This window comes from Macaca fascicularis, chromosome 6 (assembly GCF_037993035.2).
Source record: "Macaca fascicularis isolate 582-1 chromosome 6, T2T-MFA8v1.1".
Lineage (NCBI taxonomy): Eukaryota > Metazoa > Chordata > Mammalia > Primates > Cercopithecidae > Macaca > Macaca fascicularis.
In genome coordinates this window covers 32,385,450-32,406,100 of record NC_088380.1, presented here as the reverse complement: position 1 = coordinate 32,406,100, position 20,651 = coordinate 32,385,450, and the positions used below count along the sequence as shown (strand labels likewise).

The 20,651-nt window shown below is 46.6% G+C and overlaps 1 protein-coding gene across 7 annotated transcripts in view; it reads right to left on the bottom strand.

The window, feature by feature from the left end:
• The window catches only part of PDZD2 (PDZ domain containing 2), a 480,351-nt gene that overhangs the window by 313,850 nt on the left and 145,850 nt on the right, over positions 1-20,651 (bottom strand). For 3 of the 7 annotated variants that reach the window (XM_015451250.4, XM_073993254.1, XM_073993251.1), the window contains exon 2: positions 4,493-5,328. The exons of the other annotated variants lie outside the window; for them this stretch is intronic. In XM_015451250.4, coding sequence (XP_015306736.3) covers positions 4,493-4,968 — 476 coding nt within the window. In that variant the 5' untranslated portion in view covers positions 4,969-5,328. The remainder of the gene's footprint in view (positions 1-4,492; positions 5,329-20,651) is intronic. 7 annotated transcript variants of the gene reach the window in all.

Sequence of the window (20,651 nt, the reverse complement as noted above, 5' to 3'; positions counted from 1 at the left end):
TGGAATTGTGGTCGCTATTAAATGAGATAGTACCTGGCAGACATCCTCTACCATAGAAACTGCTCAATAAATGGTAATTCTTGCAATTATTCAAGAGAACTAGGGAGTGAAAAATCAAGCTAGTCTGTTTTGTTAACTCCTTGATTGTTATGAGGCAAACGGAGCCCAGGACTTGAGGATTCCGTGCCTCATTACTTGATTCAATTTCAAGCTCTCTTTCATGAAGACCAAGCAATAGGTCTTGGCCTTCCCCCTTCTCCTACCACTACATTTCAGTGGCTTCAGGATATACCCTCTTTCACCTGGCTTTTCATCGTCTAGCACACACACGGCTGCATCAACACAGAAAGGAACTTCAAAGTCATGACTGTTGACCACTAAACGAGATTTTACTTCCTCAGCTGTGGAAGGTTTCCAGAAGCCCAGTGTTTTCATTATATGTTCTTATTTTCTGTATCCTTTTTTTTTTTTTTTTTTTTTTTTGGAGGCAGGGTCTTGCCGTGTTACCCAGGCTGAAGTACAGTGGTGCAAACATGGCTCACTGCAGCCTCGACCTCCTGGGCTTAAGCAATCCTCCCACCTCAGCCTCTCGAATAGCTGGGACTACAGGTGTGCACTACCATGCCCAGCTAATTACATTTTTTTTTTTTTTTAGAGATGGGGCCTTGCCATGTTGCCCAGGCTGGTCTTGAACCCCTGGGCACAAGCAATCTTCCTGTCTCGGGCTCCCGAAGTGCTGAGATTACAGGCGTGAGCTACCTTGCCCCTATTTTCTGTATTCTTGATGCTCTGACATTTGGAGTCTTGATCGTGGACAGGCTGCCCCTCCCAAGAGTAGCTGATTCCTAGAGACAGCAAAGGACTCCCTTGTGAATAGAGCTTTAACATACAAACCAACCAACCCAGAGCCATACCCAATTATCTCCTTTATCAAACTCACACACCAAGCCAATATTCTCCCTGCCTCAGATCACTCCAGGGCCAGACATCTGGACAACTAAGGACCACCCATATAGTCGGGAGCCTACTGAAATTATTCAAACTATCCAATCCTAAGCACACTCAGCCACCTACCCTGCCTCCTCTGTTCCTTCCCATGAAAACCTCCATAAAGCCTATGGAGCTGGGTGCAGTGGTTCACACCTGTAATCCTAACACTTTTGGAGGATGACGTGGGGGGATCACTTGAGGTCAGGAGTTTGAGACCAGCCTGGGCAACATAGTAAGGTACCATCTCTACAAAAAAAGAAAAAAAAGAAAAGCCAGATGCAGTGGTGCACACCTGTAGACATAGTTACCAGAGAGGCTAAGGTGGGAGGATCCTCTGAGCCCAGGAGTTCAAGGCTGCAGTGAGCTATGATTGTGGCTCTGCACTCCAGCCTGGGTGGTAAGAGTAAGATGCTGTCTGTAACAAAAAAATAAAAAGTAAAATAAAGGCTCTGGGCCATGCTGTCCTCTCTCTTCTCTGCCTCCTCACTGACCCCTGCACTGCCCTGTGTAGCCCTGTGTGGTGTGGTATGCCTCCTGTTTCTACAGATCTCAGACTTCGTGACGGCCATTTCCATGTCTGTCTCTTACCATACGTGATTAAAACAAATCTCAAGTATGTTATGGAACAGCCAGTTACAACAACTATGAATCCCACTGGTCTATTCCCTGACATTTTCTCCTATTCCTATTTCCTAAGCTCCTCAACTTCAGCCATTTGAGTCCAGATACCAACAGGCCACACCCATCCAAGCATCTCTTTCGGAGTGCCCAGAAGTGCAGTGGTGCACCGAATCGGACATTCGGCTGGGAGTCAGAGACAGAGCCTGAGCCTCGGCTCTGTCAGTTATCACTGTGGCATCACAGGAACACCGCTAAACCTGTGTGGGCTTCTGGAACAACAATACTAGCCCAGACAGATAAAAAAGTGTTTCACAGATTCACCCCTAGTATTTCAGCATAGGCAGCTACAGCGAACCTCCCTCCCACCCCAATACCACCATCCCAACAAACTTACCCAGGGTCTCAAAGCTAGTTGCTAGAAGACCTTGGAGAGAACCTGGAATCCCAAAGCTAGTCCACTGCTCCCTCCGTCACAACACATGTGATCCTTCTTCAGAGCTTCAATAAAGATTTTAGTTCTACGTTCCACCTTCTGTCATGACCCTGGCCTGTCACCCTTCTATTCTCTTCTTAATCTTCTTTCTTTGCAAAACTGGGCATCATCCTATCACTCCCCTAACAAGTGAATGAAAACATCAAGGAATCCTCCATTGGTAGCTGGAAAGTCATCTCATCCCAGGGGTAGATAGGTTTTCAGAGGCTGGGAAAGAAAACTTTGCCTCCCAAAGGTTCCAGCAACTCCCAAACACTCTCCATTATGGTAGTAATGATGATATTAATACGTATAGAGTACTACTTACTAGACATAGTGCTAACCCCTTTATATGTTCTATTTCATCATTTAGTCATTGGCATCAATAGTCTGAAGATTCCCACTTCACAGATGGGGAATCTGAGGCTAAGAGGTATAATTTTCCCAAGATCAACCAGCTAGTAAAGGGAACCCAAGGAGGCAGCCCCAGTTATCTCTTCTGGAGCTGGAGCTCCTGACTACTTCGTCCTCCTGCTGGAGGGCCCCTCCCTGATCTTCCTTCTACCTCTCTATCCAAATCAGCTTCTTTCCAACCAGATAGCTGCAAACGGTAGGGACTCTTAGGGACCACTTTCAAACGACTATCTCCAGCTCCATGGCAATCCCCACTTCTAAGCCTGGACCCAGCCTCCAGGAACCTGAGTCACTCTGTCACCTCCCTGTAGCATCTTGAGCCTGGTGGTAGTCAGCCTTGCTCCTTTTCTGAGAACAATCTCTAATCCCAAATAAAATCATTTCATCCCTCCTTGAAAATGAGTGGCTTTTCCCAGTAACGGCCAGTCAGGCACTTAGCCATTGGCTAAAAGCATCTCTGCAGTTGAAGGGGCAAACCAAAGGAAATACTGGTGAGAGTGTCCACTGCAAAAGTCCTCACACCTGCCAGCCAGCTCTGTGCTATGTCCTTTCCATGTACTGGATCATTTGAATTTGGACCATGTTGTATGTGCCTGATGACTTCTTGTTGACCCTCCACATCCAGTCTCCATTCTTCTCCACCCTGCATTCTGCACCAGGGCACTGACACGTATAGACAAATCAATGGACTCCCCTGTCCCTGGCTTCTGGCTGGTTTCCACTGATGGGAGGCTCTGACACTGGAGGGAGGGTGAAGATTAAGGTCAAGGTATTTCTGCTCTGGTTCTCTCCTTGCAGAGTCGCCTTGGATGAGATGTCTCCATCATCCAAAGGTCACTACGTTTCTCAAGGTGGCCACTCTCTCCTTCTAGGACATAGGAGCCTTACTCCCAGGAGCCCCTGAAAGCTTGACAAAATTCATGGATCTCACTCAGAATATCCTCAGATTCTCTTTCCCATCTCTTTCCTATATACCTATCATGAAAACCCTGATGTGTAGTGAAGGGTTAACTCACCAGGGGTTGGTTATTGAGACCATGTGCATTCTAAAGAAAGGACTGGCTCCTGGGAGATAAGATCTAACCCCTTAGAATATCCTGCTTGACAAGAGCGTCTTTGTATACCTGGGGGTATTTGGCCTTGCCAGAGAGTTTATGCTAAGAAAGTGACTTATGGCGGAAGACTTGGGTCATGTGGCATTAGTTTGACCTCTGGAGAGACTGGAGAGGAGTAGCTAAGGTCAACCACACAGGTACTCCATGCTTATATGACCCACTCCCAAGAAAAAACCTTGGACACCAAGATTCAAGTGAGCATCCCTGGTTGGCGTCAAACATCATTGCTGGGAGAACCGAGCACTATCTGCGCAACTCCACCGGGAGAGACAACTGGAAGCTTCTGCCTGGGCTCTTGGACTCTACTCTCTGTGTCTTTTACATTTGCTGATGTTTATCTGTGTCCTTTCAGTGTCATGAATTGGAACTAGAAATATGACTGCTTTTCTGAGTATGTGAGTCCTAGTTAATCACTGAACCTGAGAATGGTCTTGGGGCCCTTGAGGTCTTGTTCCCCGATTCACCTGGGAAACACCAAGACAGTCCAATAACTTAATATGGTGATGGGTGGCCAGAAATACGAAATAGAAAACAGAAATATGCTCAAGAGTATTCAACAAACATTCAGATAAGATCCAAGTGGATCTTCCAGGGTGGGGCTTCAGGATTGTGAGTCTGGGAGCCTCATGGTTGCTAGGACTAAGGTGACATGGACAGGCAGATGAAAACACATCCAAGACCCAGCCTTTGGTGCTCCAATGGAAGATGTGATGCTCTGTTGAATGGATGAGGAGGTTTAAATGAGACATTTCTTACGACATCAGCTTCTTACTGGCAGGACTCATAAACCTCTGTAGCTGCAGATCTGCACATCAGGCATCCGGGAACCACCGGGTTCCTGTGTCCAGCCCCCGTGCCAGCAGGCATTCCCCCTACTTACCTGGCCCCACTGACATCAACTCCAACCATCAGCTGCCCATTCAGCGAGAGGATCTCATCCCGCAGTCGGACCTTCCCACTCTTCCCTGCTGGGCTGTTCTTCCTCAGCTCTGTCACCCAGATGCAGCCCACATCCAGCATAGGACCCTGGTGGGTTTTCCTCTTCTTGCCCCCTCTGCGCTTGTCACCATAGTCCCCGAAAACAGGGATATTCCCAAAACTGAGGCCCACAGTCTCTGTGTCCCCCAGCTCCTTGGTGAGGTACACAGTACAGATCTCCATTTCGGGGGGGCTGTGATCAGGTGGGACCGTACTCTCATCCACAGCAAAGTTCAGTTGGATGTACTCCTGCAGCTTCTGGATGGCCGCCTGGCAGAGCCGCTGCTCCGGCCCGTCCCCACCCTCCTGCAGGCTGTTCTGCAGCCACTGGTAGAGGAGGGGCAGGTGCAGCACGGCATTGTCCTGGGTGATGGGCATGGTGCTCACTCCCAGACACCAGCATCATGAGAGGTCCTGCTCCTGGGGGCCGGACCCCACAGGGCCCCACGTCCCCTGGGATCCCTGGCCATCATCAGCTTTGCCTGTGTTCATGTTCAGGCTGGCAGATGAGCCTAGGGACACCTACTCGAGACTATGCTGTTTGCCTTGGCAGGAGGAAAACAGGACCCAGTTAGAACAACTGTGGAACAATGGCGCTGGAGTGCTCAACGAGGGAAGGAAGGAAGTGTCTAGCAAGTCCCTGCTGGGTTCATTTCACAGCAGGACCCATGCAAGTGACACAGGAATGGAGGATCCCTCCAGCAGTGGCTGTGTGTCCTTCCCTCGGCTCATTCACACCTGGGATAGGAAGAGGAAAAAACAAAAAGCTCCAGTTACAACAGTGAGCCTTCTCACCTAGAAAACATAGCCTCCTGTGTTACAGAAGGACCATGTGTACTTTTCAGGCACCAAGCACAAACCCTAACACCTAACGTAGAACCTAACGCCTACGCATTCCCCCATGTGGCTCTCTCCCAGACAGACGTCTCTGGAACACTGGCCTTCTCCAGGAAGTTTCCCAGATCAGCAGAGAAACCAGATGACTTGTGCCAAGACAACCCCCACCAGTATACCATCAAACTCACATCCAACCAGGAGGCTGTGTGACAAGACCCCATGGAAGGCTGTGGAAGGATCTGCATACATTTAAAATCTTACACTCCTAGAAAATGAAAATCTATGTTGATTTGCCTTGGTCAGCCCAGCAGCATACACAGGAGGGCTCTCCATTCCAGAAATATGTTCTGACAACACTACCCAGAGAAGAAAGATCCGATCAACACCAGGGAGAGATCCCGCCTCCGTCCCAGGGCAACACCATTCCTAAACTTCACAATCAAGTAGATTCAGAGGGAAGTTCGGCTCTTTGCAGCCCAGGTTTTAGTCTCCTCTCTCTATTTCCTTTGGTAAATGGTTAAAACTGACTTATTTTCAGGCCAACCTACGAGCCATCCCCTCCAGAGAAATGTTTCTCCAAACGCCTGGATGGGAAGACAGGTGCCTTCTTTGCCTTGCTTTAAAACACATTGAATACAGTGGTGACACCAGTCAGCAGATAGCAGGGCCAGTGGCTCCCACCAGAGCTAAAGCCTCACACTCCCTCTGAATTCTGCACGGTGCCTGGCACACATTAGGTCCCCAGTGAAAGGTTCATTGAATTCTACTGCCAACTCGCCTTCTCCACCAAAGAAAAATTTCACCTCCATTCTCCATAAACATAGAAAAATGATCCCTTTCACGCTCTTCTCTGAACTTCACGTTCTCCCAGAGAAAGTCAATATAAACTGTGCCATCTAAGGTGGAAAACATTCTCCAGCCTTCTCAGGAAGTGATTTAACAAGGAATAATAATGCATGGGAGAGGTGTCAGAAGCTATGTCAATAATAAATGACCTTATTACTCAGTAACCAAAAAGAAATTTCCAATATAGCATGCTTTGAGTTTCCAAAGAACTTGAGTGCCAGCTATTAATTAGTTCCAAATAAATCAAAAGCTTAGCAAATATCATCTATATAATCACATAGATGTTAAAAAGAAATGCAAGGCTGGGTGCGGTGGCTCACTTCTGTAATCCTAGCACTTTGGGAGGGTGAGGCGGGAGGATCACAACGTCAGGAGTTGGAGACCAGTCTGGCCAACATGGTGAAACCCCGTCTCTACTAAAAATACAAAAACTAGCTGGGTGTGGTGGCAGGCGCCTGTAATCCCAGGCACCTGTAATCCCAGACAGGGTTTCACTATGTTGACCAGGCTGGTCACCGTCTTATCCATCAATATATTCACTATGCCAACACAGCACCTACCACATCATAGATTCCCAATAATTTATAAGACATTTTAAAAGATCCTTTACATTAAAATCTTAACAGCCTGTGATTCAAGATGTTAGTCACAGTTTAGATGGCTCCCTACATATAAAAACAGTAAATATCAGGCCAGGCGCAGTGGCTCACGCCTGTAATCCCAGCACTTTGGGAGGCTGAGGCGGGAGGATCACGAGGTCAGGGGATTGAGACCATCCTGGCTAACACGGTGAAACCCCGTCTCTACTAAAAATACCAAAAAATAAAAAAAAATTAAAAAAAAATTAGCTGGGCATGGTGGCGGGCGCCTGTAGTCCCAGCTACTCGGGAGGCTGAGGCAGGAGAATGGAGTGAAGCCGGGAGGCGGAGCTTGCAGTGAGCCGAGATTGCACCACTGCACTCCAGCCTGGGCGACAGAGCCAGACTCTGTCTCAAAACAAACAAACAAACAAACAAACAAAAAAACCAGTAAATATCTTGGGCAAGATGCTGATTAAGGAAAACCAAACTGAAGAGTAGTAGGAAAGGTTTTCCTGGTGTCAATTTGCATTCATTTGATTTATTCAGCAAGTATTTATCGAACATTTATCAAGTCCTTGAACTTGGCACTGGTTATACACCAGCGATAAGGCAAATTCCTTGCCTTGAAGGAATTCATAGTCTAGTGGGGAGATACATAAATGGAAATTAGTGTGTAATAGGTCTAGGATACCACCACCCCCGCCTCCCCCCGCCTCCAGTTTAGTGGGGGTGGTGCAGAGCCTGACATCTCACCCAAGCTGGAACAATGAGGGTTCTTCCCGGAGACCTCAGTACTGCGACTCTGAAAGAGTCCTAGTTTCTACCGTGTGGCCGGAGTCATAGTTTTTGAACTAACGAACTTTTGAATGATTCTATCTCCTGTGTGGATTGAGTAGCAAAGAAAGTCATCCCGCTAAGAAATAAAAGTTGACCGGTGGCGGGCAGAGGCGCAGGACCGGGAGAGAACGCCCCCTGGGTTCCCCACAGCTTTCCCGTCCTCACTTTCCGCCATCCTGGACGGGGCTGCATTGCTGCCCTTGCCCTAACCTGAAAGACAGCATCGATCCTTACAATAAATTACATTGTAAAATTTTGACGACTTTAAAATGAAAGAAAAAAGGTAAAGCGAAATGAAACTAAACAAAACTTTAAACGAAAATAAACTTTACCTTGAGTTGTTTTCCACACTCTGCAACTCCAGTAGTTAATTATTACATTGGAAGTGAGTGAAGCTGATTGGCTCAGCTCGAATCTGATGTCCAATTATTGTTGGCCAAGGGCATGGGGCCGCAGGACAGCAACAGGGCCACTGAAACCCACCCTCAGGCCCTAGAAGGTGGTAGGCGCAGGGGGACAGTTTTCAGAAGAGGAAAAGTTGTTGGAAATACACGGACACCCTCAAAGACACTTAGTCTTATTCTTAGGTGTCCATGGGCTACACAGCCTTTCAATCCCATACCTATACTTGAGGGCTTTCCAGTAATCCTTCTAGTCCTTTATTCTATCAACCCATTCTCCTGGGATTTTTCTATAAACAAGGGAACTAGAAGCATCAATATCCACTTGCAATGATTTGAGATGATTCAGGACATAAGAAAAGGCAGACGATGTTGCAATACTATGAAAAGTGTGGTTCTTCCACAACATCCAATAAAACACTTCAGTAAGCAAAACATTGGCTCAGAGAAGATACAGAACAGCAATCTGCAGTCACAAATACTGACCTCCTTGGATGGCTGGTCTGTGCAAAGGGCTACAAACTTTCCATCTTGAAGATCAATCTATCTCAACAGTGAGCACAATTTTTGGACATGGCGGTGCACTGCAGCAGCCCCGTCCACTTTTGTGTATCATAAATAATTCTCCAATTAGACTCCCATCTCAAGCAAATAGCTATGATAATTTAAATTAATTTTGAGTCACTTGAAGCTGACAGCCTTAGCATTCAAAATAAATGCTTCTGTTACTGAGATAATGTACTGATATGGTGTTAAAATCTACCAACTTTCTTGGATACTGTCTCAGCTAAGCCATGCATTCTCAGTAGGTGACATTACTCACAAGGGGGTGAAAATTAGTTGAAGGAGGCAAAAAAAGTCTTAGATGCTGTAATGGTTAGCAGACTCCTCCTCCTCCTACCAAAGCTCAATCCTACCCGACAAAATCTTATTCCTTAGTATTTTCTCATGTTACAGAGAAGTTAAATTTAATTTTTCTCCAGGCAGGGATGTGAAGATGATAAAAGGGTTGAGAACCAATGAACTAACTGAAGCTAATCATCTCCTATAGGCTGAGGGTCACCCCAAATTCAGAGCCTAGATCCTTAACGTGGCTGGGGGGTATAAAAGAATCCTCTGGTTTATCTAGACCCTGACTTAAAATCAGATTCACACCGGGCTGTCATGTACTAGCTCTCCCTTCCAGATGTCCTGGATTCTAGACGTTCTCCTATTCTGACCTCTGCTAAATTCCAAGTTCCTCGACCTTCACCTAATCTTCCTATGCTCTGGACTGGGTTCCGCTTCTCACTTTTAGAAAATGCTATAATTTTAAAAGGAAACCAACTTTGTGTACACCTGCTATGTACCCACAAAAATTAAAAATAAAAAAAAATTTAAAAATAAACCAACCATGGGTCAGGCGTGATGGCTCACGCCTGTAATCCCAGCACTTTGGGAGGCCGAGGCGGGTGGATCACCTGAGGTCAGGAGTTCGAGAGCAGCCTGACCAACATGGTGAAACCCTGTCTCTACTAAACAAAATACAAAAAAGTGGCCAGGCATGGTTGCGGGCGTCTGTAGTCCCAGCTACTCGGGAGGTTGAGGCAGGAGAATGGCGTGAACCCGGGAGGCAGAGCTTGCAGTAAGCCAAGATTGCACCGCTGCACTCCAGCCTGGGCGACAGAGAGAGACTCCTCAAAAAAAAAAAAAGAAGAAACCACCTATGATTAAATATCTACTATTAATTCATTCAACAAATGTTCACTGAGTGTCTATCATGTGCTGGGTCCTGAACAAAACAATGTTCCTACAAAGTTTCAGGAAGCCTGTGTTCTGAAGATGGTGAATTATTAAACAAATGTAAAATACTATGACGTCAGATGGTGACAGAACTGTGATGGTAACTATGGTAATGTCACAGGATAGTGAGAAGGTGACATTTGAGAGACTGAAATTGTGCCCCAAAGACTTAAAGAAACCAATAACAGATATTTTTGTGTTGGTAGGATGACAGATTTTTTTTTTAAAGTAACTTTAGTTACTTTTTAAAAAAGTAACTACAACTCCCTGAACATGAGCTTTAAGAACTGGCTGAAATTGCTTCAAACTAATATGGCCACCTGGAGTTTGTACAGAATGAGCACGCTGAAATCACGGCCGGAATTTATTTATTTATTTATTTATTTATTTATTTATTTATTTTTATTTTTGAGACGGAGTCTCGCTCCGTCGCCCAGGCTGGAGTGCAGTGGCCGGATCTCAGCTCACTGCAAGCTCCGCCCCCTGAGTTCACGCCATTCTCCTGCCTCAGCCTCCCGTGTAGCTGGGACTACAGGCGCCGGCCACCTCGCCTGGCTAGGTTTTCTTTTGTATTTTTTAGTAGAGACGGGGTTTCACCGTGTTAGCCAGGATGGTCTCGATCTTCTGACCTCGTGATCCGCCCGTCTTGGCCTCCCAAAGTGCTGGGATTACAGGCTTGAGCCACCGCGCCCGGCACGGCCTGAATTTCCACCACATTTCATATTAACTCCGCTCAAATTTGCACACGTGACCCATGAGTTAGCACGAAGAGACAACTGTGCATGCCCAAGGGACTTTCCAGACCTCCTGTTTCCTTCAACTTCCAATACAAAGCTTTTTACATTTTTTTTTTTTTGAGACAGTCTCACTCTGTTGCCCAGGCTGGAGTGCAATGGCGCGATCTCGGCTCACGGCAACCTCCGCCTCCCAGGTTCGAGCGATTCTCATGCCTCAGCCTCCCGAGTAGCTGCGCTTACAGGCACAGGCCACCATACCCAGCTAAGTTTTTGTATTTTTAGTAGAGATGGGGTTTTGTCATGTTGGCCAGCCTGGTCTCAAACTCCTGATTTCAAGTGATCCACCTGCCTCAGCCTCCCAAAGTGCTGGGATTACAGGCATGAGCCACTGCACCTGGCCAATATAAAGCTTTTCTAGTGCATGGGGCAGTCAGCCTCTCTTGCTGGATAACAAGTCCGGAATGAAGTGAGACACTGAGCCACAAGAATATCTGTGGGCAGGTTGTTCTAGGCAGAGGGAACCGCCAAGTGCTAAGCCCCTGAGATGCAGACTTGCCTGGCTGCCCAAGGATGAAAGAGGACAGATGTAGCCACAAAAGAAATGAGGGGGAAGTGCCCCTACTGTGCTAGGAGCTTCCTTGTTTTCTTCTTCTGTCCCCCCAACCCCCACCCCACAATCCTCACAACCACCTTATAAAATAAGGATATCTGGCTGTATTTTACCAACATTGGCTAATGCTTTCTGAGCATAACTGTGTGTGAGACACTGTTCTAAATAAGCACCTTTGGCCAGCCCCTGGTGGCTCACGCCTGTAATCCTAGCATTTTGGGAGGCCAAGGTGGGCGAATCACCTAAGGTCAGGAGTTCAAGAGCAGCCTGGCCAACATGGTGAAACCCCATCTCTACTAAAAATACAAAATTAGCTGGCTGTGGTGGCGCACACCTGTAATCCCAGCTACTAGGGAGGCTGAGGCAGGAGAATTGCTTGAACCGGGGAGGCGGAGGCTGCAGTGAGCTGAGATCACACCACTGCACTCTCGCCTGGGCGAGACAGAGTAAGACTGTCTCAAAATAATAATAATAAAATAAAATAAATAAGCACCTTCCACAGATTACCTTATTTAACTGCCACAGCGGTGCTGCAGGAGACACTGTTCTCCCTTTTATAGGCCAAGATAAATAATGGAATCAAAGGCTGGATGCAGTGGTTCACGCCTGTAATCCCAGCACTTTGGGAGGCTAAGGTGGGCAGATCACCTGAGGTCAGAAATTCAAGATCAGCCTGGGCAACATGGTGAAACCCTGTCTCTACTAAAAATATAAAATTAGCTGGGCATGGTGGTGTGCACCTGTAATCCCAGCTACTCAGGAGGCTGGGGCATGAGAATTGCTTGAACTCAGGAGGCGGAGGTTGCAGTGAGCTGAGATTGTGCCACTGCACTCCAGCCTGGGCTACAGAGTGAGACTCTGTCTAGACCAAACCAAACCAAACCAAACCAAACAAAATAAAGAAACCCATAATAATAGAATCAAAGTGGCGAACTAAGGTCTCACAGTTCATAAGTAACAGAGCCAGGACTAGCACCCAGACCCACTGGACTTGGCTTTGCTCCTTGTACATCAGCCTGCTGCCTGCCTGCTTCTGATGATCTTGCCCCCTGAACTATACCTGACTTACCCAGGCCAGCAACACAGCCTGGTGGTTGCTGCTCCTCAGCCATGCATGGGCCTCATATGATAAACATGTAGTTTGTGTCAGAAGCGTGTGGCTCTCTAGCTGATATTCATTCTCGCTTCCTTTATTTTGTTGGCAGTGGCAATGAATTAAACTAAAATGCAGTCTCTCTTGGAGGTATGGATAGCTATACAACATAATTCTGGCCAATGGGATGAAAGAGGAAATTGTGTTGGTAGGGTTACACCAACAGTCCTTCAGGAAAGAGCAGAAATGAGAGGAAAAAGAAACCCCTGTGTTAAGTCACCATTATCTGGATCCAACCAATTGTCTGAATTACACCCCAAACACAGAATTCAGAGAACCTATAATATGGAATGAGATGAGCAAGAGGGGTCAGGAAGCAGATGTTAAGGACTTGGAAGTTGCAGACTGGAAAGTGTGGACCTAGCTGTTAAATGTGAAGTATCTAGTCAAATTGTCTACTGCTGGATGTTGCAAAGTCATTTACATGTTGACTGAGGTTGTGCAGTTAGAAAAAATGGTAAGAAAAATTTAGAATATTGGTAGGTGCTTTTTCCTTTTTAACCATTTTTTGTTTGTTTGTTTTGGAGATGGAGTTTCTCTTCTGTTGCCCAGGCTGGAGTGCAATGGGGTGATCTAGGTTCAGCACAGCCTCTGCCTCTCGGGTTCAAGCAATTCTCTTGCCGTAGCCTCCCAAGTAGCTGGGATTACAGGCATGCGCCACCATGCTCGGCTAATTTTGTATTTTTAGTAGAGACGGGGTTTCTCCATATTGGTCAGGCTGGTCTCGAACTCCTGACCTCAGGTGATCTGCCCGCCTCGGCCTCCCAAAGTCCTGGGATTACAGGTGTGAGCCACCGTGCCTGGCCAGTAGGTGCTTTTTCACTCTCAGCAAAGTCTACAGCTCCTCAACTCAGTAAGCAATCAGAGATAATGAGAAATATCACTTTGCTTAGAAAGGCACTCTTGACATTCAGTCTGCAATCTAAACTGCCTAGGAAGCCCACATTATGAACCCTTGCAGGGTTACAAAAATCAGCTTTATCACAAGCGGACAAGTGGTGTCCTACTAGCCGGAGCTTGTAAGTCTGTTGGCAAAAATGTGATTACCCACCAGAAACCATTGTTTCAACTGTCCTCAGCAGCATCCATTAAGTAGTATATGTTAAGTTAAAATTTAGAGAGATGGGGGCGGATTCTAAGTTAAAAAGTCAAGGATTCAAATCATAAGGAATTGACCAGAAACACACAGACTAGATACCTTAAAAAAAACTGCAACCCTGGTCCACAACAGCCTGGGATGGTTAAATCTCTACAGCAACCTTACAACTCTTCCTCTCCCTCTTTCTCACCAGCAATTGACATCAACGAGTAGACTTCAAAAAGTGTTCAGCCCCCAGAAAAGGTGTCCTTCCTGTGCCCATCACAAAAGTGGCCATGGTGGACAGTGAATGAGGAACGACCTCCCGGCACTGGGCACAGTGGCTCACGCTTGTAATCTCAGCACTTTGGGAGGCCAAGGTGGGAGGATCACCTGAGGTCAAGAGATTGAGACCAGCCTGGCCAACATGGTGAAACCCCGTCTCTACTAAAAATACAAAATTAGCCAGGCGTGGTGGCGGGTGCCTGTAGTCCCAGCTACTTGGGAGGCTGAGGCAGGAGAATCACTTGAACCCAGGAGGCAGAGGTTGCAGTGAGCCGAGATTGCACTACTGCACTCCAGCCTGGTGACAGAGCGAGACTCCATCTCAAAAAAAAAAAAAAAAAAAAAAAAAAGACCTCCCAGTAAGAGGCAAGGGCCATGGAAGGCCATAAACAAGGAGTTCCTTCCACTAGAGCAAGGGGTGGCCAGAGTGAGGACCCTTGCTATTCTTGGCCAGCAGGATTTGGTCATAGCTATGGACAGTGACCATGGTATTTTCCATCTCTCCTTTTATAAATGGATTTTTTGGTTGTTGTTTGGAGAAGGAGTTTTGTTCTTGTTGCCCAGGCTGGAATGCAGTGGTGCACTCTCAGCTCACTGCAACCTCCACTTCCCAGATTCAAGTGACTCTTTTGCCTCAGCCTCCCAAGTAGCTGGCATTACAGGCGCCTGCCACCACACCTGGCTAGTTTTGTATTTTTAGTAGAGACAGGGTTTCACCATGTTGGCCAGGCTGGTCTCAAACTCCTGACCTCAGGTGATCCACTCACCTCCGCCTCCCAAAGTGCTGGGATTACAGGCGTTGAGCCGCTGCTCCCAGCCTGGAAGTTTTTATTGTAGTTATTTTACACCTTTTCCAGTATTGTATCTTGGGGGTACTAAAGACTGCTCACAGGGAGCCCTATCTAGCGCTGATGGAGAAGACCACATAACACCCAGACGTCTGGGGCTCTAGTCTGGAAATGCTACCTGGATGAGGCTTGGGTGCCATCTCCCTTGGCCTACGCCTTGAATGGAAAGAAGGGTATGTCTCAGTAACCAAAGAAGAGGACTGTGGCAGAGAATGCTAGTTCCCTACAGAGTGTCCTGCTGGCTTTTTCCTTATTAACAGAAACCTACCTGTGTTTGAGGAGCAAGTGCCCAGCCAAAAAGCAGTTTCTTAATGCACCTTCAGAGAGGAGTGGACATAAGATACAGTCCTGGCCCATCAAGTTGTTGGGAGAGGCATCCAGGCAGGCTCCTTTTATATGGGGTCTCTTTTCCCTTTTTCTTGCTTAGAATGCATATGTTATGGCTGGAGCTTTAGCAACCATCTTGTGACCTTGAGCAGCCATACCAGCCCCAGATATTTCACCTCCAGACTTCTTATTACATGAGACAAAAACAGGCACCTATCTCGTCTAAGCCCTGTTAATTAGATATTCTGTTATAGCTGAATAAAATCCTTAGTGAATGTATTGCTTTCATTCACTTTTCACCCTCAGAGTCAAGGCCCTGAACATAATCCTGAGTCCTTCAACTTCAGCCCTGCTACCTTCCCAACGTGCAGTTATTACTGAGTTCCTACCTCGATTTGAGGGTTGCCAAAAAATACAGAGCATGTGTCTGCCCGTTAAAAAAGTGAAAGCATAGGCCAGGTGCGGTGGCTCACGCCTGTAATCCCAGCACTTCAGGAGGTTGAGGCGGGCAGATCACGAGGTCAGGAGATCAAGACCATGCTGGCTAACATGGTGAAACCCCGTCTCTACTAAAAATGCAGAGACTTAGCTGGGCGTGGTGGCGGGCGCCTGTAGTCCTAGCTACTCGGGAGGCTGAGGCAGAAGAATGGCGTGAACCCGGGAGACGGAGCTTGCAGTGAGCCGAGATCACGCCACTGCACTCCAGCCTGGGCGACAGAGCGAGACTCCGTCTCAAAAACAAAAACAAAAAAGATGAAAGCACACATAAACTTAACCAGTGATACATTAGCATTACTGTGCAGTCCCAGGTGTTTCACACAAACATACAACTGATTGAGAAACATTGCAAATACAAACAACTGGGACTCCCTTAAGTCAGATTATGTTTTGGGAGAGCTAATTTTTAAATTAAATTAATTAATTAATTAATTAATTAATTTTAATCAGCTCACTGCAACCTCCGCCTCCTGGGTTCAATAAATTCTCCTGCCTCAGCCTCCTGAGTAGCTGGGATTACGGGCACCCACCACCACGCCTGGCTAATTTCTGTATTTTTAGTAGAGACAGGGTTTCACCATGTTGGCCAGGCTGGTCTCAAATTCCTGACCTCAGGTGATCCACCCGCCTCGGCCTCCCAAAGTGCTGGGATTATACGTGTGAGCCATGGCACCCGGCCTGGGACAGCTAATTTTTATCTGCCTACATGGCTGACTCCATACTAGATGAAGGGCTGTGCATATGACGCAGAGAATTTGATCTAGCCTTTTAAGGAACAAGGGTTGATTCTGCCAGGCACTGTGCTAGGTTAGAAAAGAAAAGATGAACAGCTTGTAGAGGCTGCGATCCACTGAAGACAGAGACCATAAAATAAACAGCAACAATAAAATGTGCAAAGACCTATGGAAGGTGCACTTGGAGGCATAGGATGGATTCTGAGAAGTGAGGCTTTCCAAGGTCAATGCTGAGGTTTTAGGGGATGGGAGAGATGTTCCCATATATTAATAAATTATAGAAGGTAAGAACCTAGAAGGAACCTCAGGGATTACCTCCTCCAGCCTTCAATTTTATAGATGAGAGAAATGAATCTCAAGGCAGGCCCAAGATCCTTCAATTTCTGGGTTTGATGACCCTTGAAGAATATGAAAAAGTAAAAAAAAAAAATGATTGAAATGAAAAAGAACAACCTGGCAGCTATTTTGAGACTCTATTACCTGAAGATATTATATGTCCTATGGACTATCTGTCCAAATAAAAATGGGAATGAGTAGAAATTGCAGGCAGACTCATGAATGTTGAAGGCCAAAAAACCCTAATGAATATTAGAAGTTATTTCTGTTCCCTACCTACTTCTAAAATATATTTGCTGTGGCTTCAAATATGAGCTCTGCGGTTTAAGATTGTTTACTCAGGATGTCAGGATTTGGCCAGTTCTGGGTTAATAATATTTCTAGAGTTTAGATATCTCAGTTCTAAAAGAGCATACTAATCGAGGAAAGAGGACATATATGAGGCAATGTGCATATTTGTACAATGGCAGTTCAATGCTCTGAAACAGTTGCTATCTACTGAATAGGTAATTGACTGAGAACAGTCAGGGCTTCTGTGTTAGCAGCAAGACAGCCATGAGGTCACTGTGACTGCCCTTTATCTTCTGATCATTCTGTCCATGTGCTATGGATCAGGCGGCCATGATACTACCAACCTGCTCATCCACAACCCAGTAGATCACATCATCCACAACCCAGTAGATCACATCATCCACAACCCAGTAGGTCACATCATCCACATGTAGCATTATCACACATTCTTTAATTACACCAGAGTGAGTTTTTTTTAAACAGGATAGTTATTTTACGAATCCTTTCACACCAAGTGTGCTGTTAGATGCTTCTGGTGTTTAGACTTTTGGGTACATAATCTATTTACTGTATTTAAATTCTTAGCATGTAACTACTCAGGATCTGACCTCATCATTAATTAACAATGATTCAAATATTTATAAGAGCCAGTAATACACTCTGCCACTAGCTAGCTGTAAGGCCCCAGGCAAGTCATGTAAAATCTTTCAGCCTCAGTTTTCTCACCTGCCAAATGAGGTGGTTTTACTAAGTTTCTTTCCAGCTCTGGCATTCCCCCTACACACCTCCCCCAACCTTGGAGCTAAGTTAGCAAGGCAGGGATGAAGTAGCTGGTCTCATTAGGAAGCATATACACAACCACAAAAGTTTTGAACTGCAGAGGAGATAGGCCAAATTGCTTTATCAGACTTTGAGTATCTGCCAAGGCAAAGGAGGAGGGAAGCCCCAGGGGTGGTTTTACATTTATGTGCTTATAACCCTATCCCAGCTTTTCCAGAAGACAAGAAGAAATATATCCTACTGAATAAAAGCTCTTTGGAAGAGCAATAGAACCAAGGTTTCAAGAAGTGGGGAAGAACTTGCTGGGGGGTGGGGTACAATAGGAAATCTGGGGTTTCCACTGAGGCCCCACAGCCTCTTCAATTTGGCAAGAGCCTAAACTGTGCGGAGACTGACCTCCACCCTCTCCCTTCCCTGGACTGCTCGCCTGCTTGCTTGCAGGAGCTGGGGCTGGAGTGCCTGATGCAGTGAGTGAATTCTCAGAGGAAACCAAAAGATCACAGAGCACAAAGGTTCAACCTTGTGTCCCCTGAGAAGCTCCCCCATTTCCCAGGCCTTGCTGTGGGAAAGGCCTCAGACAATGAGAAGGAAAGTCAAAGTCCATGGGAGTGGGAGAAACAAGAATCCTCAGCTGACCTCTTTCAGTCAGGAACTCAGAATTCAGAAGGAAAGATTTCAGAGGAGGTAGGAGAATATACTAACCCTGAGTCCCTCCATGACCCCTTTGCTACTCATGTGCCATCACAGCCCTTAATAGGGTGGGAGAGAAGTAATGTGGAGACACTATAAGAAGACTTGAGATAGCATAAATGGAGAGGCACTAGGCTGAAAACCATCGAACCTTGGGGCGAGGACTGCGGAAATGATGAGTTTGGATCCACTGTCGCTCTAGATCCTGCTGTGGTAGGGGCATGGGCACAGTTAAAAGACAGAGCTGGGCAGGGCGCAGTAGCTCATGCCTGTAATCCTAGCACTCTGGGAGGCTGAGGCAGGAGGACTGCTTGAGCCCAGGAATTCAAGAGCAGCCAGGGCAACATGGCAAGACTCTGTGTCTACAAAACATTGAAAAATTAGCTGGGTCTGGTGGTGCACACCTATGGTTCCAGCTACACGGGAGGCTGACATGGGAGGATCTCTTGAGCCCAGTAGTTCAACGCTGCAGTGAGTTATGCTCATACCACCGCACTCCAGCCTGACTGACAGAGTGAGACCCTGTCTCAATATATTATTTATATGTATATATATATTTTATATATATGGCTGGGAGAGGTCACTGCCAGGGAGGTGCCACAAGGTGACCCTGATCTTGGTGAACTTCCCACCATCCATGTCTTCAGGTTCTAAGGCTTGGAAACATGAATTCTGTCAGTACATCGCAAGGGCATCTATTTCTCATGTGTAAACATACAGTTATCAGCAAGAAAGTTCATTCATTCATTTTCAGTTGGAAAGACAATTACTAAGTGGGCAGGATGTTTGCATCCACATAATCAATGTATGCTTACCCTGAAGGCAGGATGCAGCAAAGGCAAACTTGGAATAAGGAGACCCAGGTGAGCACAGGAAGGGCTCTAGCTCAGGTAGCTTCAGGCACTCCCTCTCCCACACTGTAGTTGAGGCTTTGCAAAGGAAATTGTCTACTTAGCCAAGACTCCCCGCTACTAGAAAACATTAGAAAGGTCATCACTAACTTTTTTTTTTTTTTTTGAGGCGGCATCTCGCTCTGTCGCCCAGGCTGGAGTGCAGTGGTGCGATCTCGGCTCACTGCAACCTCCACCTCCTGGGTTCAAGCGATTCTTCTGCCTCAGCCTCCCGAGTAGCTGGGATTACAGGTGTGTGCCACCACGCCCGGCTAATTTTTGTATTTTTAATAGAGACAGGTTTTCACCATATTGGCCAGGCTGGTCTTGAACTCCTGACCTCACAATCCACACGACTTGGTCTCCCAAAGTGTTGGGATTACAGGTGTGAGCCACCGTGCCCAGCCTCAGGCATCACTAACTTCTTACTCTTAGAGTTTTTGTCCCTGTTTTGCACTGACCACCCTGCTTCTATTCACACCCACTTTCTCCAAATTGCACATTATGACATCAATAAGTAACGATTTCTGTTCTCTGAATTACAAGCACAATCCCATTTCAGTCCATCCTCCGCAAGATCACTGTGATTTGACGTTTGTTTTCTACATGCTTTCAAAGACAAGGTCTTACCTTGGAAACTTGGAGACTGGCTATCCAACCCTGTATGTTGTATTTACTAGTTTAATTCTCAAAATAAAAACTTGACTTCCTTATGTCTAAGTTCGGGGCTGTGAAGAAGGGATCTCACTACTGCCCCAGGTCCCGAGGACACCTCTGGATTTAGTGTAACTACAGGAGCTAGCAAAGTGGCCACCTAGGGCACTTGCAGGCAGCTTTGATGTGCTTAGAATGCTGTCTGTGAATGCCTGCAGGAGGTGAGGATGGGAGGACAGAACTAAAGTCACAAGCAAAGCCGGGAATTCATGTTCTTTTTTCCACTCTTGACCCAGAGCCCTACTGAGGAGCCTTATGCTCTGAATTTCCAGACAGCTCCTGCATTTCCCAGAGCCCTGTGGCCCTGTGGCAGTGTCCCAGTGCCACAGATGGGGGAACAGATTGAGAGGGGACCGGAGACTCAGTGACAGTCAGAGCACTATGTGTCCATGACGTCACTCGGCAAAAACTCCCTGCAGATTGGAAGGCAGGTTCTCATCCATTAAGCAAAGCATTTCTCCGGGAAATTAGAAGGAAAAAACAAAACAAAACAAAAAAACCTTCTCTGTTTTAGAGACAACATAGGCACAAGGGCACATCTCTACAGGGAAATGTAGGCGGTTGGGTACGTTTAGGAAAGGAGTCTAATGTTTTCCTGGGAGGTGCTATGGGAAATAGACACTCTCAGGCACACTGCCGATCTGGGGAATTACCAAGATTAGCAAAATGGCCATTAACTGCCACCCATCAGGTTCCACTGAAGCATTTCCAATGTACTTTAAGCACCCTGGTTGGACGACTCCAAGTTGAGTATCAGTCCCTTTGTGATGCTGAGCACGTAGACTGTGCCAAGTCAGACGCTAAAG